Source organism: Thermobia domestica, chromosome 10, assembly GCF_964235325.1.
Source record: "Thermobia domestica chromosome 10, izTheDome1.hap1.1, whole genome shotgun sequence".
Classification (NCBI taxonomy): domain Eukaryota; kingdom Metazoa; phylum Arthropoda; class Insecta; order Zygentoma; family Lepismatidae; genus Thermobia; species Thermobia domestica.
Window position 1 is genome coordinate 192,365,747 of NC_137463.1, and position 21,352 is coordinate 192,387,098.

Below are 21,352 nucleotides of genomic sequence, written 5' to 3' on the forward strand. Positions count from 1 at the left end.
TGCGCTGATCGATTGCAAATTTTGTGTAGATTGTTCAGTTCTAATTGAACATTCTTTTTAAACAGCAGTTATTTCTTAATTACAGTTTAAAAGGGTACACTGGAAGTGCTGAAATTTTAAAAAAGCATCATATCCTACGAGTTATATATTCCAACACTACATATTTGTATACAGGGGTTGCATGCCGCTCAGGCGTTTGTTTCATGGCCAAATGATAATGAAAAACGAAGGATAACCATTTCTCCAGTCTAAGATGAATCCTTATTGTTTGGAGTGTTTTGCCCAATGAACACCATCTATCACTGACATTATAATTAATTGTGTGTGTAATGTATTTGCTTATTTCATACTGCATGTAAGAAGAAGATAGAAACTCCAACCGGAAGTAGGCTCAAATACTGCAAACGGTACGAAATATTGAAAAACTAATCGAAAAACATCTCTCTCTTTATGATATCCCTTGCCGATTTTTATCAAGACGTTCTTCACTTGTGTCTGTAAAGGGACATGTACAGATGTTGTGAGGAGTGACAAGAGGTGAATGGTCATATGTGAATGATGCGCTGTGTACAGAGCACAGATACAGCTAATACCAAAATATACAGTCTATTCCTGGTGGCCTCTAAAAATGTTTTTCTTGATATATACTTAAAGTAAATTTACTTATCAAAAGACTGAGTTCAACGTTCCTTCATGCAACTACAAATGACGAAACATTACAATAAATCTAGAAAAAAATATGAATGTATTTGTGAAAAGCTAAAAATGCATCATATTCCAACTAAGCTGAATAATAATAATAATAATAATAATAATAATAATAATAATAATAATAATAATAATAATAATAATAATAATAATAATAATAATAACTTACAACAGAAGAAACATACTTTCTTGATACGTAAAGAAAAACTGAACAGACCTAGAGTAAGGTGTAAGAAAAGATAGGTTACTCATGGAAAGCACCAAAAATTTGCTAGGAGTCTAGTCTCAAAACGATAAAACGATCAAATGCCTCGAGAGATCCTATTAATAATTCGACCTATGTGAACACTTAAATATATGTTATAAATATACCCATGATTATAGTAAAGTTGAGTTTCGCTTTAAACAAAAATACCTAGGTATATGTTTATTGATCAATAAAACATGATTAGATTAATTAATGTTGGTTTGATGCCTGCAGAGATTAGTTACGAGCTTTGCCTCTTTATAAATTGTGAAATTTAGAATAAAAACATGAATCATTATAACATGTATAACTTTGGTCTTCAAGATTTATCTATTGGAAACTCGTTGACTTATGTCTAAACAAGTACTAACAAGTCCTCGTTATATCTCTAGTGGCTAGCGCGTGCATCTATGGTGCAAGTGGTCTCAGTTTCGATTCCCGGTGCGAAAGCATTGAAAAACTTCAACGAATACGATGATTCGGATTCCACATTCAACTGTAGGTTCAGGTCTCAGATAGCCTCTGAACTAAAGAAAGACGCTGAACTTACAAAAACAAGAAACAAATACTTAAGAATATAATACATCGAATGCTATAACACTATGTTGTATAACACTACAATAAAAATTCAGAAAGGGAGTTCGATGCTCAGAATTATCAAGCTATGTTCACAGTTTATTACAAATATTTCATATAGTTCCCTAGAGCCGTACCTAGTGAGATGCGATCATGGCGGTTGCCCCGGGTGATGCTAGCAAAAGGGTGCCGAACGAGCAAGAAGAAAGAAAAATGTTAGAAATGAGTAAACGACACGTCGCCCCGGAAAAGGATTGGCGCTCTATTAAATCAATATTGTTGTCGGTTTCCAAAGAAATAGATTTGTTAAAAATTTCTTGCTCGCAATCCAAACGTTTCAATAAAAATCAAGACAAGTTTTTACTTATTACTTACAGAAAGTTATTATATACTCGTATGATTTCTTAATGACAATGTGATATACATGCTGCCAAATAATGACTTATAGTATATGTAGGAGCGTTTGCAAAATCAGAAACGGCCAAAGTCTGAAATACGTGTTCGGCGTTTTGATGATGATGAGTTTGTTTAGGTAATCACATTAAATCGGATTAATCACAACGGTGAGAATGAAGGTATGAAAAATGAGAAGAGTGAAGACACACGCGCAAGCTGCTGTTTGCGCGGGAATATTGAAAATAAAAAAAAGATCTTTAAGTTCTTTACGTCCCACGGTTATGTCGGCTAGGCTAAAGGAGACGGTGATGAGAAATGAATGAAATGGTGGAATGAAGAAAGTGGAAGGAAACGGGGAACCCCGAGAAAACCCATGCACACGGTTTGTTCACCACAAAGCTCACTTGGTACGAGGTGGGATCGAATCAAGAACAGTATTTAAAATAAAGATAAACAAGAGGAATAATAACATTTTCGAACTTGAAGCATTTTTAGGGGCTTAACGGGTCAGAACTTAATCCAATAAATTTCGTCTTTTTCAAGGACTGATCACTACCAGTGATTTTTTTTTATTTCATTGACATATGAAATGCTTCCAATTTGAAGGAATTTATTGGAATCATTTCTCCTTCAACTACTTGTATCGCCAGGATATTTTTTGTGCATAAGTATCTAGTTGTAATATATGCTTATCTATCTACATACATACAAAACATATACACGTGTGTGGCATGTTAGAACATTTTTAACATGTTAATTAATAATAAGTAATCTTAAACTCAAAATTTTAATTCAATAAGAAATTAAGTAATTATATTTCAAACATACAGAAGCCAAACTTTATTTTGGAATTTAGGAACAAACATTAAACATATTCTTTATTCATCGATCAATATGAAGAAATTTGCAAAGAAGGCTCCTTCTGAACTTCTATTACATGCCACAAAATATTTTTGAACCGTAAAACAATCGAAATTAAAATCCTATTTATGTGGTCACTTACAGAATAAAATTACGCATTGCAAACGAAAAATAAAGTTTGCAATTATTACTGAAAATTACCCATTTCGAACATTTTTAAAAGCACCATAGTTTCTAATGTATTGACATTTCATTTCTTACCTATAGTAAGAAACGTTGTAAATAGTTGTAAATTTCCATAACTGTTCTCCCAAGTGGATTTGTATACAATAAAAGGTAGCTTTGTCAAGTTTAACAAAAAGTACAAAATAAGCCTCTAGAAAACAGCTTACACATAATGATCGCTTTAGGTTGTTGCAATCAAGGATCTTATAAAATAGAGGATCTGCCCCTACAACAAAATCTTGAAGACATACGTCACAGTTTCGCCACCCCTACTCTGCCCACTCCGTCCAATAGGATCGCAATGTTTTGAGCCAACAATCATGGCGGAAACGAAAGTAGCCAATCAGACGACGACAGAAACGAGAATAGCCAATCAGACGTGCCTATGCTGGGTTGTTTTTTGGCTTCGTCGGTTTAATAGGATGAAGATACATATGGGCAGATCCTCTATCCTTAGTTGCAATGGTCTGTCCTAGCAGCTTGACAGAAATTCAGCGTAGCATAACAACAAAAGCTGCTTTTCTTTGGAAAAAGAAGAAGAAGAAGAAGAAGAAGAAGAAGAAGAAGAAGAGAGGGCGTCGTAATCTCTAGCTACGGCTCTGCGTATATAATAGTTTATATTCAATATAAAGCGAATGTAGAGCCATAATTGTGTACTTACTCCTTTTGATGTTAGGTAATCCATTCCTTTAGCTACACAGTATGCAAACAATGTAAGATCTCTGGACGTTAATGCCTCGGAATCTTCGGAGAAATTATAATAATCCTGTCTCGTCCTGTGGTCTCGAAGGAATGCTAGAAGTTTACCATACATCACGTACTCCATTATTAGAAGGTGTGGTTCTGAAAAATAACCCATAAAAATTCATTATGTAGAAGATTTAATTTGGATTATTATTCATTTGCAATGGTCAAATTAACTACCATTTTCTGTTTCCAATTATAGATCACTGATTCTCTATAAAAATATTGATCATTAAGTTCTTTAGTTACGTTAGTCACAAATATTCCTTATTTTAAGACTATTAGAGTATTGTCATAATTCTTGAAGACTTTTCTACTGTAAATATAGAACATTCTACAAATATATGTTTATAGTGAGTGAGAAATTCCCTTCATGGTGACAGTTCCGTGACAACTAGAGTAACGAAGTATTCCAACAACTTAGGAGACATGTAGAGTGACAGAACGGGATCATTATTATCACATTAGTCATTTAAACAATCCCAGAGATTCATTCGAGCGTGTTTTATCATATGGCAGGTGAACTATTAGTACTAAATAAATTTCTCTCACAGTGTAGTACACAAACCCATATAAGATCTCATTATGCTTGACTTTCCCTTACTTCACCTAACTTATCAAATTAAGCTACAATAACAAATATCTCTGAGTTATAAGTGTGAATAAACTTGCATCTGGCACGTGTTGGAATGTATCGCAGTCAAATTGCAGTATAATACTTAAGTGTCAGCTCATGACAATGTAAAATTATTGTTAACCCTTTCTGACCTGAATTATGTTTAGGAATTAAAGATTTTTTTTATTTCAATGGATTATATGTTTAATTCTAAAGAAGTAAGAAAATTGTTTTTTTTTCCCCTCAAGATTATATATTGCCAGGGCGCTATAACTACAAAGTATGAGTCAACTTGGAATCATTCGATTTTTAACTCTTAGAAAATGGAAGAATGAAGAATGAACTTGATCCGAGTATATATGGCTACAATAAGAGTTGGGAAATTAACACTTGTACGAATTAAATTATTGTGTTTTTGCCATAGAAATGAAAGTTCATCTTATGGGCTACGTAATGTCAACTCCGTTTCTTGACGATATTACTGATTCAATAATAATAATAATAATAATAATAATAATAATAATAATAATAATAATAATAATAATAATAATAATAATAATAATAAAATACACCCTGTATGTTTTTTTTTTTTTTACATATAAAAATTGTTATCCACGTTTAAACAGTAAAACACACAGATAATAATTTTCTTCGCTTCCGAAAATGCGATACAAAAATTATGCTACGCAAGAAGTAAAATCTCAAAGAAATGCTGATGTGATATACATTATTACAATAATTATATTATGAAAATAATTTCTAGTAGATCCTTAAGAAGAAGGCGTGCTTTCAATGAAATAATCTTGGCTACGGACCTGGTCTGAGGGGGAAGGGGCAGTCGGGGGATGGATGATGCTATTGGGGGGCGCCCGCTCCCTTGCCCATCTCTAACGTTGCCACTGTCTCTTAGTTTATGCTCTGATACCTGTCGACAGACAGACTGACGGACATAGCGTTTCTATAAGACTTCCGACCACCGCCTGCTAGAGTTACTCGCTCTGCTCCGACACTTATGCATGCATAGTATAATTTGGAAGTCTAATAACTTGACACCGATATTTTGTAAATTGCTTTAGTGTTCTATATTGTTTTTTTTTTTTTTTTTTAATGTGTTCTGCTATTGGTTTCAAGTTTGTGAAGTAGAACCACGAAAATCAGTAAATAATAGAAAAGTATGGTTTATTAGATAATAAACAATGATAACAAATTGTGTTAAGGTTAAACCACATCCGTTTCCGCCCGTGTCAAACAGATACTTACGTCAAACTTGAAAGTTGTCACTTTTCTTTTCTTTTGTTTTTTTAATGTTCCTCGGAATCCAAAAGGAGTCTTACAAACTGAAGTGTAGAGACATCTCGCGGGAGTTCTCTGAACTTTTTCCGAGAACCAACCTCAGCTTCTCCGCGTCGGACAGTGTCTTCCATTGGAAAAATGTTAACGTATGCCGCGAAGAAATTTGTAAAAACCTAATTAGTTCCTTCTATTGTGAATATTGTGCGTCTTATTTCATAATCTTAAATCTTAATCTGCTCCTACGAAATTTCCAGTTCCCCACGGAAACTTTTGAATCATTTAGAGGAAGGTGGCCAGTGGGGTCTGAGCCCCTGTGACCAATTTTTTTTAGCCCTATTGAAACTTTCATTAGCTGGTTTAATATACCTCTAAAAATTATAATAAAGAAATTCTTTTAACTTATTTTGTTGGAAGCAAAAAAAAAAATCAGATTTGGTTGTGTACTGAAAAAGGAAAATCCAATTTGAAACTTCAGTATTTCCGACTCCATTGTTTCTTCGAGGCAAGACGAAAGTTTTTCTTTCTTTCTTTTCTTTTCTTTTCTTTTCTTTTCTTTTCTTTTCTTTTTCTTTCTTTCTTTCTTTTTTACTTGACTGCTTTAATATAGTGGAGATTTCTTTACTGGCTCTACAAGGATTCTTGCATTAGGGATGGAGTTAGTTTCTTGCTTTCAGATGTTCAAATGTTTTGCCGGAAGCAGCATTTCATTCACTCTGCTAATCTGGCTGCTCCGATATTTCCTTATTTCTTCACATAAAATTTGCAAATAATTTTGGCTTCCGTAAGCAGATATCCTTTATAAACGCTTGATGGAGTTGCATATGCATTTTGTAAACAATTTTGGAAAGCTGTTAAAAGAATTAAAGTATGCTACTTGTTCAATACTTATCAAATGGTAACGCGGCCTTAAACACGATTGAGTCAATTTTGTTCATATTTCACAGCTAAAAGTTTCATCAATAACCTGATAATATGTCATAATACATTTGTCCTGAAAAAATCCACAACGAAGAGTTTACTATGAGACATAAGTGTTCTCCCCCGCAATAATTTTCTCAAAAACGACTCATGCGATTTTGTTCATATAACATAAATAAATGTTCATTAATATCTCTGAAGTGAGTTTAATTTTGGACAATGACGATTTACAAAAATAACTTAGGCGATTTAGAGTTATTACATTAATAACTCTATAATGAGGCGTAAATCATTTTTTACGAAAATATTCAGAAAGGGTAGTTTACTTTTTATGACAATTTCCTGTAATACAATTCAAGCAATTTTGTTATCTCATAAACAAATATTGTATTACTAATCCTAATTTATGGCGTAAGTCATTTCTCAAAAAAAAAAAAAAAAAAAAAAAAAACTCGACAAAAGCTAGTTTTCAATTCGAGGTTAGGTTATCTTTGAACGAAGTCTTCCGATGACAATTTTTGTTCGTATTTCATAAATAGGCCTATATGTTTCAGTAATAACTTCAACATAACATGATTTAGTTTACAAAAAGTAGCGAAAAAAGTTAGTGTAGTGGCCTGTACCCTTTGTTTTTTTTAATTAGCTTATCCTTTACTATTGTAGATTTACTTTATCAACATTCGATGAAAAAAGTTTTCTAAGAAGAATGATCCTTAATAGCCCACGCGGAACGTCCGAATGATTTTGGTTAATGGTTAGCGTGGTCGACACTTGGTAAATGCAAAGATGAAGTTAAAAAGCACGTTGCCCAACGTAGTAAAAGTGTATGTTGGCCAATCAACAATTTGTCGTCATTTATCGAACAGCAGATTAATGTCGACATAGTTGGGAATAGGTAGCTACAAAAATACATTGGCCCACGTTAGTTTAAAATGTATGTTGGCCAGCCAACAATTTGCCGCCATTTATCCAACAGCAGGCTGATAGTCGGCATGGTTCGGAATATGTAACTACAAAAAACATTGGCTCAATTTTCTTTAAAGTGTATGTTGGTCAACCAACAATTTGCCGTCATTTATCCAACAGTAGGCTAATGGTCAGCATGGTTGGAATAGATAACTACAAAAATACATAGGCCCTTCGTACTTTTAAAGTGTATACTGGTCAATCAACAATTTGCCGTCATTTATGCAACAGTAGACCAATGGTCGGCAATGGTTGAAAATTAATAACAACAGAAACACATTGGCTTAACGTAGATTAAAGTGTATGTTGGTCAACCAACAATTTGCCGTCATTTATCCAACAGTAGGCTAGTGGTCAGCATGGTTGGAATAGATAACTACAAAAATACAACGGCTCAACGTAGTTTAAAGTGTATGTTTGCCAACTTACTTTTGTCATCCTTTACCCAATCTTGTGCCTACAAATCGCAACATTTTTCTCTTCGTAGGAGTAACAATGGTAGCTGAATTGGTTGGTAAATGCTCGGCAAAGCGAGCAGTTCCAACGTAGGACCAATGTCTTCAGTTGAATAGCCTACCATTTTCCACTATTAGGGATGGGCACGAGTCGAGTTAAAACTCGACTCGACTCGAAACTCGAAGATAATTCGAGTCGAGTTTCGAATCGAGTAAAAGGTAATTTTCTCGAGTCGAGTTTCGAGCCGAGTCTCTGTTTTTAGGTCGAGTTTCGAGTCGAGTCGAGTTTGATAAATAGCTCGCTCGTTTAACTCGTTTTAACTCGTTTTGAAATAATTGCCTGATTAGATTGGAAAGCGAAAGCTTTGAGAAATGTAAGCAGTAATGTGAAATATTTTTAGTGCTGATCACGAGATGGGACACTGGTCGCATCTCGTCTAGTATCGATTAACAAGACAACAATGGATTTTTATAACGATATAGCCTCAAATGTCGTGAGCTGCAATATAAGTATATACTGTACTTCTTACCACCAAGGCTGAGACCTACAAGACCTACCAAGGCTGAGGTCGAAGTTTTGAGCCCACTAAGAAGCCCAACCCGGGTCAACTGGCTCAGCTCGGTTCAGTTGAACAAAAAGCTTGAGCCGGCTCGGTTGAAATAAGGCACCGACTCGGCTCAGGTGAGTCATCGGCTCGAGCTAGTTCGATTGGGTGATCTGTTGGCTCGGCTTGATAGTGAATGAGCTGTAAGCCGAGCCGCTCTAGCCATTGACAACCCTAAACCCGAGCAAAGCAGTTTTGAACATCTTTGGCAGGCGCCCTCTAACTTTTAATAATTTTTGGTTAGAGCCCGGATACTTGCTCCTCCGGAACGGAACTCAAACCCAGACCCTGCTGAACGATGTCCCTGCCTCCTAGACTTCACGACTACCGAGGTCAGCAATCAACTAGCTTTTAGTATTCAGATACGAACCGTCCATCTTTCAAGTTTATACACGGTGTTCTTATACTACTACTACTACTACTACTACTACTACTACTACTACTACTAATAATAATAATAATAATAATAATAATAATAATAATAATAATAATAATAATAATAATAATAAGTTGTAGTATTGTAGTAAGTATCATTAATAATTTTATATTGTCTATATAGGATACTTGAAGGAAGTACTTGAAACAACACACAGCATTTGGCTCGTTTTGGATCGACTCGAGTCGAAACTCGAGTCAAGTTTCGAGTAGAGTTGAAGGAAATTTTTCGAGCCGAGTTCTCGAGTCCTGTTCAAAGATGTCTGTTTCGAGTCGAGTCGGGTTTCAATGAAAACTCGCTCGAACTCGCTCGTGCCCATCCCTATCCCCTATTGAATCTTTCGTCTGTTGCACCTACGGGATGAAACTAGAGATGATCTCTTGTGAAAATGGGAATTAAGACTAAAATATCCTGTCTTGTTAGTAACCCGTTCAGACCTTCATTTATTTATATTTCAAAATGTTATCGTTCTCCAGTCACCAAGAGAAATGGGCTATACATATGCCACGTTCTGTCTTTCTTTTTGTTTTTGGTCAATTAGTTCGAACGAATTAATAATTGAGGAGGCGAGCGCAACTGTGGTTTAACCTACATTTTTTTAAAAATGGAGAAAAATCAAGTTAAAGTTAAACACATGTGCTTTTTGTACAATATACCAAAAGCAACCACAAGTCGTTGAATGTGTCATACATTATATATATATTGTACAAAAAAAAAAAAAAAAAAACATGTGTTTAACTTGATTTTTCTCCATTTTTAAAAATGTGGGTTAGATCACTGTTGCACTGACCCACTCAATTTCACTATTGTGCAGACAATGACGTTGTCTCTACCTTAGAGTAAACAAAATGGTGGGTTCGTTTCGAAGTTATTAACAAAAAGAACATACAGATCTAGTATATTAATTTCTGAAATATTTTAATTTGTTGGTTGTTTTGCAGCTTAGTGTCTCGATCAGCATTAATGCTGTGTGAGACCTCTATTTAACACAGAATCCTAACTACGTGAGCCCCCACCGGGAATCGAACCCGGGTCTTCCGCGCGTACGCTAACCATATAGCCACAAGGAAGTTCCTTGTTCGCTGGAGACTAGGCGTGTTATAACCAGTAATTTTACGAGGAAATGGAGATTTTAACAATCTAAATATTTTGATAGTCACTTTTCATCCCGTTAAACGGAAAGGAGATGAAGTTAAAGAAGTCTTTTACAAAATACTTTTTTTTTTTCGGATATCAAGTTGAAAAGTAAAGAGAAAGTGCATTTTATTGCTCATCATGAGATTTTGTTGGGGAAGCACTTAATTCTTTTCCCCAAAGATCCATTTACCAAAGAAGTAATTGTATTTGTTCAGTGTTCTCAGGACTATGGAAAGAGAATCAACCAACTCTTCAAGCGAAAGCTCAACTACCATAATTATACTGAAAGGTTTTAAAGTAGGTCTATAAGGGAAAAAAATATACAGGTAATAACGCATTATTATTTTTATTATATGGATGAATTTTTATTGCCTCATCCGTTGCACTTGATAATTAGTATAATGATAACTTTGGAAATATTTTTATTATCATTGAATTCATTAGCATTTGAAGAGTAACACAAAAATTACATAATCTTCCTAACGATCTCGGTTGGCATTCATTTCCTGTTGGTTGCTTTTTGTAGTGTTAAGGTATTTTTTTTTCGTAAGTGTAAAAATTTTGTTTGCTTGTTTGCCTATCCTAAGTTGATTTCTAAACTTAATGCTTTCTACAAATTATTTGATAATCTAGCAATTTATGTGTAAATACGAAACAAAAAGTTCAATGACCCATATTTTTTTCTTATTGTAATCTGTAATTTGCCTATTCATGTTCACTATATGTAGGCTAATTTTAACACTATCTTTTAAAAAAGAAAAAAAGTTGCGTGTATTTACAGTAATTTATCATATGCTGTGCAAAGCATGTGAAGCAAAGTAAGTTGGACTATATTGAATAAAATATATCCCTGTCTATAAAATCTTTCGTCGGTCACGGATTCGATGCCCGGTGGGGACACTCGGTCGAAAAAGTAAAAGTTTTTTAGGCTAACCATCCTAAGTGAGGGTTTCCTGGGTTTTTCTTATTCATATCAGATAAATGTCGGGATGGTACCTAACGTACAGGCCAAAGGCCACTCCCTTCTTTCTTCAATCATTTCTTCCTTCCTTTTCCTCGGAAAGTATGATCGCCGAGGGCCATAGATCCCGAAAGCCCAGAAATCTAATTTCTAAACTCAATCCTAACGAACTCTTCCATTAAAAATATTATTTACAAAAAATAATTTCAGTAAAATCATTTAATTCGAAGTGAACTATATATTTTTTTCAAAAATGATCCATAATTCCACAGATTAAGGATTTCTAAACTTTCTGACACAGTGCATCTATTAGACCTCACGTTTACCATGTGGTGCCCATATAACAAAAACAAATAAATAAGTAAACTCTGGACGACAGTAAAAAGGATCACGCCCTAGACATTTCAATTTCGTCCGGCAGACGTCATTACTGTCATTTAAGGGCGTAATATGTAACTTCTACAATCTTTGCTTCATTAATAAAAAATGAGATACGGAAAACTACCGTTAAAGTCACCGTTACCTCTGAAGATGTCAAAAAAATATTCTTCCAAAATTCACTTTCGTTCAAGTAATTCACCGTTACTCGTTAATGTTAACGGGTTGACTCTATTAACGAGCGCGATTAGATAATTGCTCTATCTATTGCAAAAAAATCAAAAAAATCTCTTTTGTTCACGGTTATTGTATGGAGTAACGGACGGACAAAGTCACCGTTACCCATTAAAATGTTAACGAATTATCTCCATTAACGAACATGGCCAAGATAATCGCTCTAGCTATCCATTAACGGACATACATACTTACTAAGGCTGCAATACTATAAGTCCTACTTCGTGTGATTCTAATAAAGGGAAAATCGTTAATGGAGATTTTTTTGTAATATTTAAAATTCGTTTGATATTTATAATGTCAATATTGATGTTTCGAATCATTTCTGTTGTTAAGTAAGTCGTAATAATTTTTATTTCGGATGTTATGTAATTACAAATGGGAACATGATTTTCTTTTAGCCTATCATGGACATAATAGCTTATATCTCATATTGTCTAAAAATCAATTAAATTTTGTCTTCAATCAATAATATAATTTAAGATATCAGAAATAGTTCTTCCTCGTGAAACTACTTCTTAAGCAGAAGATTTAGGATTTCATAAGCACTTGTGGCTTACTAAGTCAGAGTATATTGTTTATTTATTTAGAATTTTACGCATTCTAGGGCTAATGAAGTCTGGACGCTATTAAATCAAGCCAAGGATACCCATGAGAGATCCACAAGTAGCTTGGCACATTGGCTCAATAGTTATTCTTTACTTACAAGGTATCAGGTTGCGTAATCGATCGTAGGACGCTGCTTTTGGATTTGTTGTCGGATATTTCAATTATCTCTCGTTTGATAATTTCGAAAATTGTTTATTCGAGTACATTTAGAATGTTTTTCATCTCGCTGAACGTAAAAGTAAGGTAACAGACACTGCGTCTTACGTCTGAGGCTAGGGATACTTAGTTCAATTCCAGACTATCTGAAATTATTTGTTTGTTTTGAAGATTAGTATTGATGATATATCACACATAATCACGTTCATCACGGAATTCAAATTACATGCATCTTCGTTTGCTTCGACACGAGTCTTATGCAAAAAACGCTTTTATATAAGTGCAGACTTCGTAGAGGATAATTTCTCCCAGTATATAAAGCCATAGGGACGCCCGCAGGATTTTTTTCCAAGGGGGTAAAATACTGATTGCAGGAGGGCAAAAGAATGGTTCCAAGGGAAAGTAAAAGACTGATTCCAAGAGTTGGCAAAAGATCGATATATAAGTGCAGCTTCGAATACACACATTTTGATGCATGAATGCTCATAATACATAATATACAACAACAACTATTTACTCACATATCCTTATTAAATATTGTAAATAATTGTGATCACACACACGTAATCATACACGATTATGGTACGAATACTGTCAACCATTAAGAAGTTTCATGGCCTAGCTCCGAAGATTTGTTAGAGACTTGTTAGTTATTTATGAAATTTATATGGGACTACTGGGAAATTATATTCTTTTAAAAAACATGTCAAAATAGATGTATTTATATCGAAATTCTCTATGAACATACGCATATTAAAGTCGGTTCATTACAGTTTTCACAATACACTGTTGAAGTGTTTTATTTCCTAGCTCGAAAGAATATTACTACATCCTAATGAAATTTATATGGGACCACCGGGAAAGTATGCTCTTTCAAATAAATAAGTAAATAAATAAAAAAGAATAATGAAATTAGTACCCTATATTAAAGTTATGTATGGGGACCACTGTTTTTGATGTCCAATACGAACAGGCAATTACCAATTATGGGAGGCTAAATAGAATACAACTACATCCTAATGAAATTTGTGTGGGGACCACCGGGAAGGTATTCTCTTTCAAATAAAGAAACAAACAAGAAAATAATCAAAATGGTAGCATATGTTATTGGTATGCGTGAGGACTACTGCCTTAGACGTCCAATACGAACAGGCAATTATCAGTGATGGGAGGTCAGAGTGCGAATCCCCGACAAGTGCAGATTTTTCAGTATAGCACTTGCAACATTGCTCTGTACATTTTATTAAGGTATTTTATTACCGTAGCTTAGTGGTTAGAGCATTGGGATCATGTCCGCGTGGTCCTGGGTTCGATTCCCGGGCGGTGCCTCCTCAATTTTTGGCGTCCACCCAGCGTCATGAGGCAAAATGGGAACTCACGTGAATAAAAGATGTGAAGGCCACCAGGTGTAGAAAACTTCCGATACGCCGCGATAGGGCGCGTTGACCACGCGTTCAGCGCTAGACTGGACGTAGTTCCACCAATCGCTAACAGATGGCGTGGAGCGGCTCAGGTCCACAAATCGGGCCGTTACGCCAAGTGGTTCGGTTTAGAACTAATAATTTACATTGTAACCTTATGTTTTGCTTTTGGATAACACCAAAATATAGCGTTTTAAAAATTGTTGATTTTTTGCTACTTACTTGTCACCACCCCACAATATCTTAGATGCTGTGTGATTAAAGAGTCGATTTCTGTCTTAGAAATTGGGGCGTTCAAGTCCAATTAGCAAAGTTGTGAGAAAAAGAGACATAAAATTGGTACGATACCGTAAAGTACATGAAGAAGCTAACACAGTTTTTTTTTTAATCATTAAAAGAGATATTTACAATACCTAGACATATATTTTTTAAGCTATTAAAGTAGCTTCAGATAGAGCTCTTAAAGATGAAAAATTTTTCAATTGATCAAAAGTGGACTTGATTGTAGTTAGATTGTAATTTAAGTAGTTTAAAATTACATAAATAGGAATAACTAGGAAAAAGAACAATAGAAAATAGTATTTATGGTGGAAAATACATATCAGGGAAAATAAATAGAAGAAAACTGCTCTGTCAAAATTATAATATAAGAAATGAAGAAATTTAATACTTGATTAGGATAGAAATTCTCAATTCAGTGGCGGATCTAGAATGTATAAACTGGGGGTCAAGCTCCGAACCCTGGCTATGATAGATACATCATGAGTTTACTACAAACTTTCAAAAATTATGAAAATAATAGCTTATTTTTGTCACTCAAAAAACTGGAGAACTAGATTCGCCACTGCCTCAATTTCCTAATTCTGGAAATTTTCCCAAAAATTGCTCTCTCGTGAGTATATCCACCGCTATTCTTGTTTATTATTAAATCATAACCTTCCCGAAATATTAAACCCTTTAACATTAATATTAGAAAATTCATTTGGAATTCATTTGAAAGATTCCGTGTTGTTTTACAGTTTAGATATAAAATATAGGATCTATATATACCTTTCTCTGTGCAGCATCCAAGCAGGGTAACAACATTAGGATGTGAACCAAGTTGCTGCATGATAGCCATTTCTCTCAGTAAATCTTGCTTTTCCTTTGTGGATGCGTTCTCCTTAACAACCTTCACTGCTACGAGTCGTGTTCCTTCACACCCACAGATGTCGTCAGCTTCTGCTTTCCAAACCTATGCAGAATAAAAGAGAGCAGGATCAATGAATGGGAATTTCATACTACAGTACTTTTACTTTGTATTTCTTTTATCAAAAACATGCAGGTTTTAGGATGCAGAACCATGGGATTGTTTGAGGGACATAATTTTTCATTGAAAATGATAAATAAAACTGGATAATGGAAATTTAGGGGGAAGAATGGTAAATTTGGATGGATAAAGGAATATTTGAGAAGGAAGAATGGTAAATTTGAGGGGAGAAAGGAATATTTGGGAGCAAGAATTGTAAATTTGGGGAGAAAGAAATATTTGGGGGAAGAACAGTAAATTTAAGTGGAGAAAGGAATATTTGAGTGGAAGAATGGTAAATTTGGGTGGAGAAACGAAATTTGGGGAGGGAGATTGGTAAATTTGGGGAGAAAAGAATATTTAGGGGTAAGAATGGTAAATTTGGGGTTGAAAGGAATGTTTGGAACGTAGAATGGTAAATTTGGGGAGATAAAGGAATATCTTAGGGAGAAAACTGTAAATTATGGGGGAGGAAATGGTAAACTTGGAGAGCAGCGCTCAAGCCAAAACCAGGTTTAGGCAGCCTTGCTTTTAGGGACACAAACTTCAATCCGAATCGCTTATATAACGTTACAATTGTTATTAATATTGTTTTATGTAGGACTGTTGATACGGCGGAGTCTAGAATTACAAACAAATCATACTAAATATTACAGCCTTAAAATATAGTATATTTGCTTTATAATTATGACAAGGTATAACAGATTAAAACAAATAAATTTTAATGTTTTGCATTTACTGAAGATGTTGCTACATAACTATAACTGCTACACCATAAAGTTTATTGTTTTTTGCATAAAATAAGTATCATGTCACAATGGGCAACAATAAATATAACTAATTATGTTTGCAAGATCGCATAGTATTTTAATAGAACCTAAACTTCTACTGATATTTCTCGTATAACATACAATTTCTTTAAAAAACGAATATCAATTTGACTCTAATAAAATATAAAATATTTGCAAAAGAGCTAATTTTATTCACAGGAACACTAGTTTAATTTCTTCTCGTTTTCTACAACATTCGTGTTCTTTTATGACTGAAAAACTGAAATTTCTATTTTTACGTCCCATGCGTGTCTCCTTTAAGCTAAGAAAACCAATGATTAAGGAAAGAGAATAATTACGAAAGAATTGGCAGATTGATAATGTGTGAGGAAAGGGGAGAACCTAGAGAAAACTCGTGTCGTTTTACTTTTCACTTATTCACATACGATTCCACACAGTAAAGTCTAATAATTTTAATTGAAAACTGGGACATTTTATATTATTATTGAGGCAGCGGTACATACGTAATAATCGATGGAAACAGCGATATGATAGAGACGTCGTTGACAGACGAAGGCTAAGATGATAACTATTCTTAAACATAAGGGGCCTTATGCAGAGCCGTTCTGACACGTAATTAGTGCCATACTAAAGAGTTCGACTAACATATGCTTACTGCAGTAGTCAGGCCTTTAGTATGACGCTAATCATACCTCAAAACGACTCTGCATAAGGCGGAAGGGGCCTTCCCCGCTGGTGTAGTGACTAGCGACGTTACCCTTTGGTTCACATAGTCTCAGGTTTCATTTCGGATGACAGAACACAAAAAATTAATTTCACAATCATTCACTTTCATTAATAATAAATTTCCTTTAGGCTAAAGGACATAATGTAGAACATTAAAAACAATTAAACATAAGATTGGAGCGCCGATTGGATAGTCAGAACGCAATCTGCTTCATTTTCATTTTGACTACTAAGTTATATCGGGTTGTGTTATTGATTATTGACATTGTGAGAGATAACAGTTCCTCTGGTTATTTTCTTTTTCTTCGCACTGTCTTACAATAGTGTTTTAAAACTGTCTTGATTATAATTTCATCGCTTTAGTTAAAAAAAAAAAAATAGGAAGAAAAAATCTTACAAGGAAAAAAGTCGTATAGCATAAAACGAGCCAGAAAACTTAAGATCTGGCAACTCTAAAGTAGACGCAGACATTAATTTCCTCTAATTCCATATTTTCCGGTTAAAGTCTTGACTATCTTACAGAGTAGTTGAACATGACTTTCATCTTTTTCCATATTCATTTTCATTTTAACTTTCTTTGTTCTTTAATTAAGGTTTTCCATTATAATCCAGAGTTCCGTGATTTTCAGCAAAAGAGCGATGTCAACTCGAAAGGAAGTTGGGTAATGTGTTCTTCGTTCACATTTATTTTCTTTTTTTCTTTTTTGTTTTCCCAGTTCATAAACCGATACATGCATTATATTCAAATATGTTTCCAAAAGGTTTGCGAGCAATAGTATCATTCTGGCGTTATCCTTACAGCGAATCTTGATACAGTGAAACACTTGAAACAGTCGCACTGATCTATTTATACGTAGATATATATATTACTTTCGAACGACAAAAGAGGGGAAAAAGGTATGATGATGGTGAAAAAAAAATCAAATTCGAGATCTCTACACATTTACACATTTCATGGCCCATAAATACCGAAAAAGTGATTTTTTTGACATCCCTCCGTCTGTTCGTCCTGATGTATACTCAGCTAAAGATCATACCGTTTAACGTATTCCGACCAAATTTTAAACTGAAGGTTTCTATGTGATTCTACAAGTTTTTTTTTCTTTCGAAATTTCTTCCTACTTCTAAAAATAAAGGTAGTTTACTTAAGGGTAAAAAAATATATATAAAAATATGATTTTCTCAAAAACAGCTCCATAGATTTTGTTTATATTTCATATATCAATTTTCCAAAAAAACAACTCCATCATGTAGTAGCCTATGCCATTTCTCTGGGCAAAATCGAGAAGGGGTAGTTTATTCTTTGAGATGAGTTTTCTTTTGGACCATTTTCTCAAAAAACCACTCAGACCATTTTTTTCATATTTCATAAATAACTAACTATTTCATTAATAACCTGACAATATGGCATAACTTGTTTGCTTTGAAAAGATTTACGAGGTATAGTTTATTCTTAGGGACGAGTAGTGTTTGGACGATTTTCTCAAAAAGTACTCATGCGATTTTCTTCATATCTCATAAATAAACATTTCAATACGAATTTAACAATACAGCACAAGTCAGAGGCGGCCCGTCATAACCCGATTGGCCCGACCCTCCCATCATTTTTGTATTAACAAAAAAAAATGTATGTATCTTAAATTTTCCTGCTGGTATTGTTGCTATAATTTCCTTCTGAACCAAAAACAGTAGTTCTGACTCCTTCAAGTCAGTTTTTCCATGTACTACTTACGCTTATGGGCACGCTATTCACGCGGTCAGTATAAAACAAAAGGAAAAAGGGCCTCAGTTGTTTCAGTGTGGATTTAGTATCGTCTTGCATTGACTTGTGTGGCGAACAACGTGAAAATCCAGCTTTAATATAGGTGCCACGGGCCAAGAATCGTAGGCCCTCATCACACGATTGCATCCGACCCCTTTCGAACGAAAAGGTTTGAAGCTTGCTTGTCGCCAAAATTCGCTTTGTCTGTAGAGGTTGTTAATTCCATACTTTCAGTTATTTTGTCCCTTGACCTTGCTCTCTTGTCTTACTTCTGCTGAAGGGATCCGAAATCAATCCTCAGAACTTTTCCACTTTCAAGCATTCCTTCCCGGAAAATGACTTAAAAGTTGTATCTTGTTCCTATCCGATGCTGAACAAAGAAAAGCTCAAATCAAACAGAATAAAGTCACTATGCGAATTAAGGTACCTATATTTGAGATGAAAAATTACGACACGTGAAATATATTTTGTGGCACACGCCAGGAGCGCACCCACGGGGGAGGGTCCAGACCATCCCCTAAATTCCTAATTCAACATATATTTGTACATTTTCTCAATAAAACTGTATTTATTTAACAAGTAAATGGTTGATATAGCATAAAAATTTGATCTTACACTTCATCTGTACTGTTTCGCTAATAAAAACAATCTAGTTTTATTATGTTCTCTGAAAATATAGGTAGAAAAATTTTTAAATTACTTATCGTCTTTTCAGGTGCAGAATACGTTTAATACTACATAGACCTAGTGGCTTGTAGTATAAGACCCCTCCCCCTGAAGCTTGGACTCCTTCCAACAAAACTTTCAGGGTGCGCGCCTGGTACACGCCCTATGGAGTCATCTTCCAGCGATTTCTTTTATAGAGGGTATTTCTTCATCATCCCTCCAGCAATTGAATTAACATATATATTTGCATTTATAACTGATGTAAGCCTACACTGTATACTGTACTGTAATGTATACTACATACAGCATACAATAATTGCATGAGCTTTAAGTAATGTAAAATTTGTAATTTCTCTTTAAGAGAGTCCTTTCATTTACGGATAAATAATCATGCCTCATCGGTATCCATAATTCACAGGTTTCACTATACATCTATATGACCTATTACAATTATTATAATATTTACTTTATTAAATTGTACAATCGGTAGTTTACCTGTTTGGGATTCTCATTATACTATACGTTATGCAATTCATTTGATTTTTATCTTTCTGTTTAACCTGAGAGGACTACAATTGCAAACTTCGAAAACCACTTGTGGTCCATGGACCGCAGTTTGAGGAAAACTGTTTTTAACAAATTAATCTGGTTATTTGATATTTATTTTTTACACAATGCGCCCTGTAAAACTTTTGTTTAAAACCAACTTCCGTATTTTTGGTTTAGGATTGTTTGCATAATAATAGTAATACCGAAAGTGATACAAATAAAAAAAAATAAGGAAGTCGTTTGACTTTCCACACAGGACGAACATATATTAAAACAGTTTTCTCGGTCATTCGTCAGTTTCTGTTTTTTTTTCAAGTTTTTTTTTTTTTAGAATATCACGAGTGGAGTCTGAGCGGAAAGAGAAGGCCGAATTTTACCTCTTATGGCGGAGTAACTTAAGTCTTCGATTTGATGAACCATATATCCGTTTTTCGGTTCGTCGTCCACGATAACTTAAGAGGGGGTTTAGAGGGGAGAGACAGTCAAAGAACACGGGAAGACAAACAGTAGATGGTTTTCACTTTCAAACCAACGACCGTATCGCACGTGGACGCCACACTGATACATATAAAAAAGAAAAAAAGAAAAAGAAAAAAATGTGTTAATGGATTAATTGAAACAAGTTTGGTTTCTGCTATTCGGTTTGTTATGTTTAATTGCACGCTTAACTACTAAGAATAAACTTAATGGAATATCACTTCCGGTTTTTCCACGTTAAAAAGTTTAAAATATTTGACTCTACTCTTAGTATAGAATTTTAACACTGTTCCGTCCATCGCCACTGACTTGGAGTCAATTTCTAATCGTAGTTTGACGTAAAATCCATTGTTTATGTACACCATCATCATCACAATTACCACTACCATAAGCTCACTAGAAGGTCACTTGATGTAACTTGAGAAGCTTCCATTCACTCAAACTGCAATTAGCAATTTTTCTTTTGGAGTGAAAAAATAGTCTGTGTAATATAGTCCATCTCCTGCTGTCTTCTTACTTACTTCCATTATTTTCCTTCTATAATGCTTTCTATTTGGTGCCTTCTTACTTCTATCATTTTTCTTCTATAATGCTTTCTATCTGCTGTCTTGTTATTTACTTCTATCATTTTCCTTCTATAATGCTTTGTATTTGCTGACTCCTTACTTTCATCATTTTCCTTCTATAATGTTTTCTTTCAACTGTCTTCTTACTTACTTCTATCATTTTCCTTCTATAATGCTTTCTAGCTGCTGCCTTCTTACTCTCTTCCTTCATTTACCGTCCACCACGCTTTCTATCTGTTATCTTCTTAAACCACCTCTTCTCGTTTGAGTTCCCCTTCTCCCCCTTTAGGATACACATCAAAAAAATTTTAATAGGTTATGGTCTCTTTCAGATTATGTTCTATTAGTAAAAGTTGGAAATATGGCGAGCAAACGACTTAGAATTGTATACCAGGTAAGCATGCAAAACATCCTTTGTTATATATATATGAAATTATACGGTAGGGGTGTGCAATATTTCGGTAGGGTAGGGTATACGGTAGGGGTGTGCAGTTCAGTCTATATCTTTGAAACGATTGATTTTATAAAAAAGATGTAAGGACTTTTTTATATGTTAAATTTTAGAAGCTAGAATTTTTCTCACAA

At 34.4% G+C, this 21,352-nt stretch overlaps 1 protein-coding gene across 1 annotated transcript in view; it reads right to left on the reverse strand.

The window, feature by feature from the left end:
• LOC145662912 (uncharacterized) overlaps window positions 1-21,352 on the reverse strand; it is a 248,592-nt gene that overhangs the window by 12,520 nt on the left and 214,720 nt on the right. The window contains exons 5-6 of the mRNA XM_081728917.1: window positions 14,993-15,176; window positions 3,675-3,856 (exon numbers count right to left, since the gene is read on the reverse strand). Of these exons, the coding sequence (XP_081585043.1) occupies window positions 3,675-3,856; window positions 14,993-15,176 (366 nt within the window). The remainder of the gene's footprint in view (window positions 1-3,674; window positions 3,857-14,992; window positions 15,177-21,352) is intronic.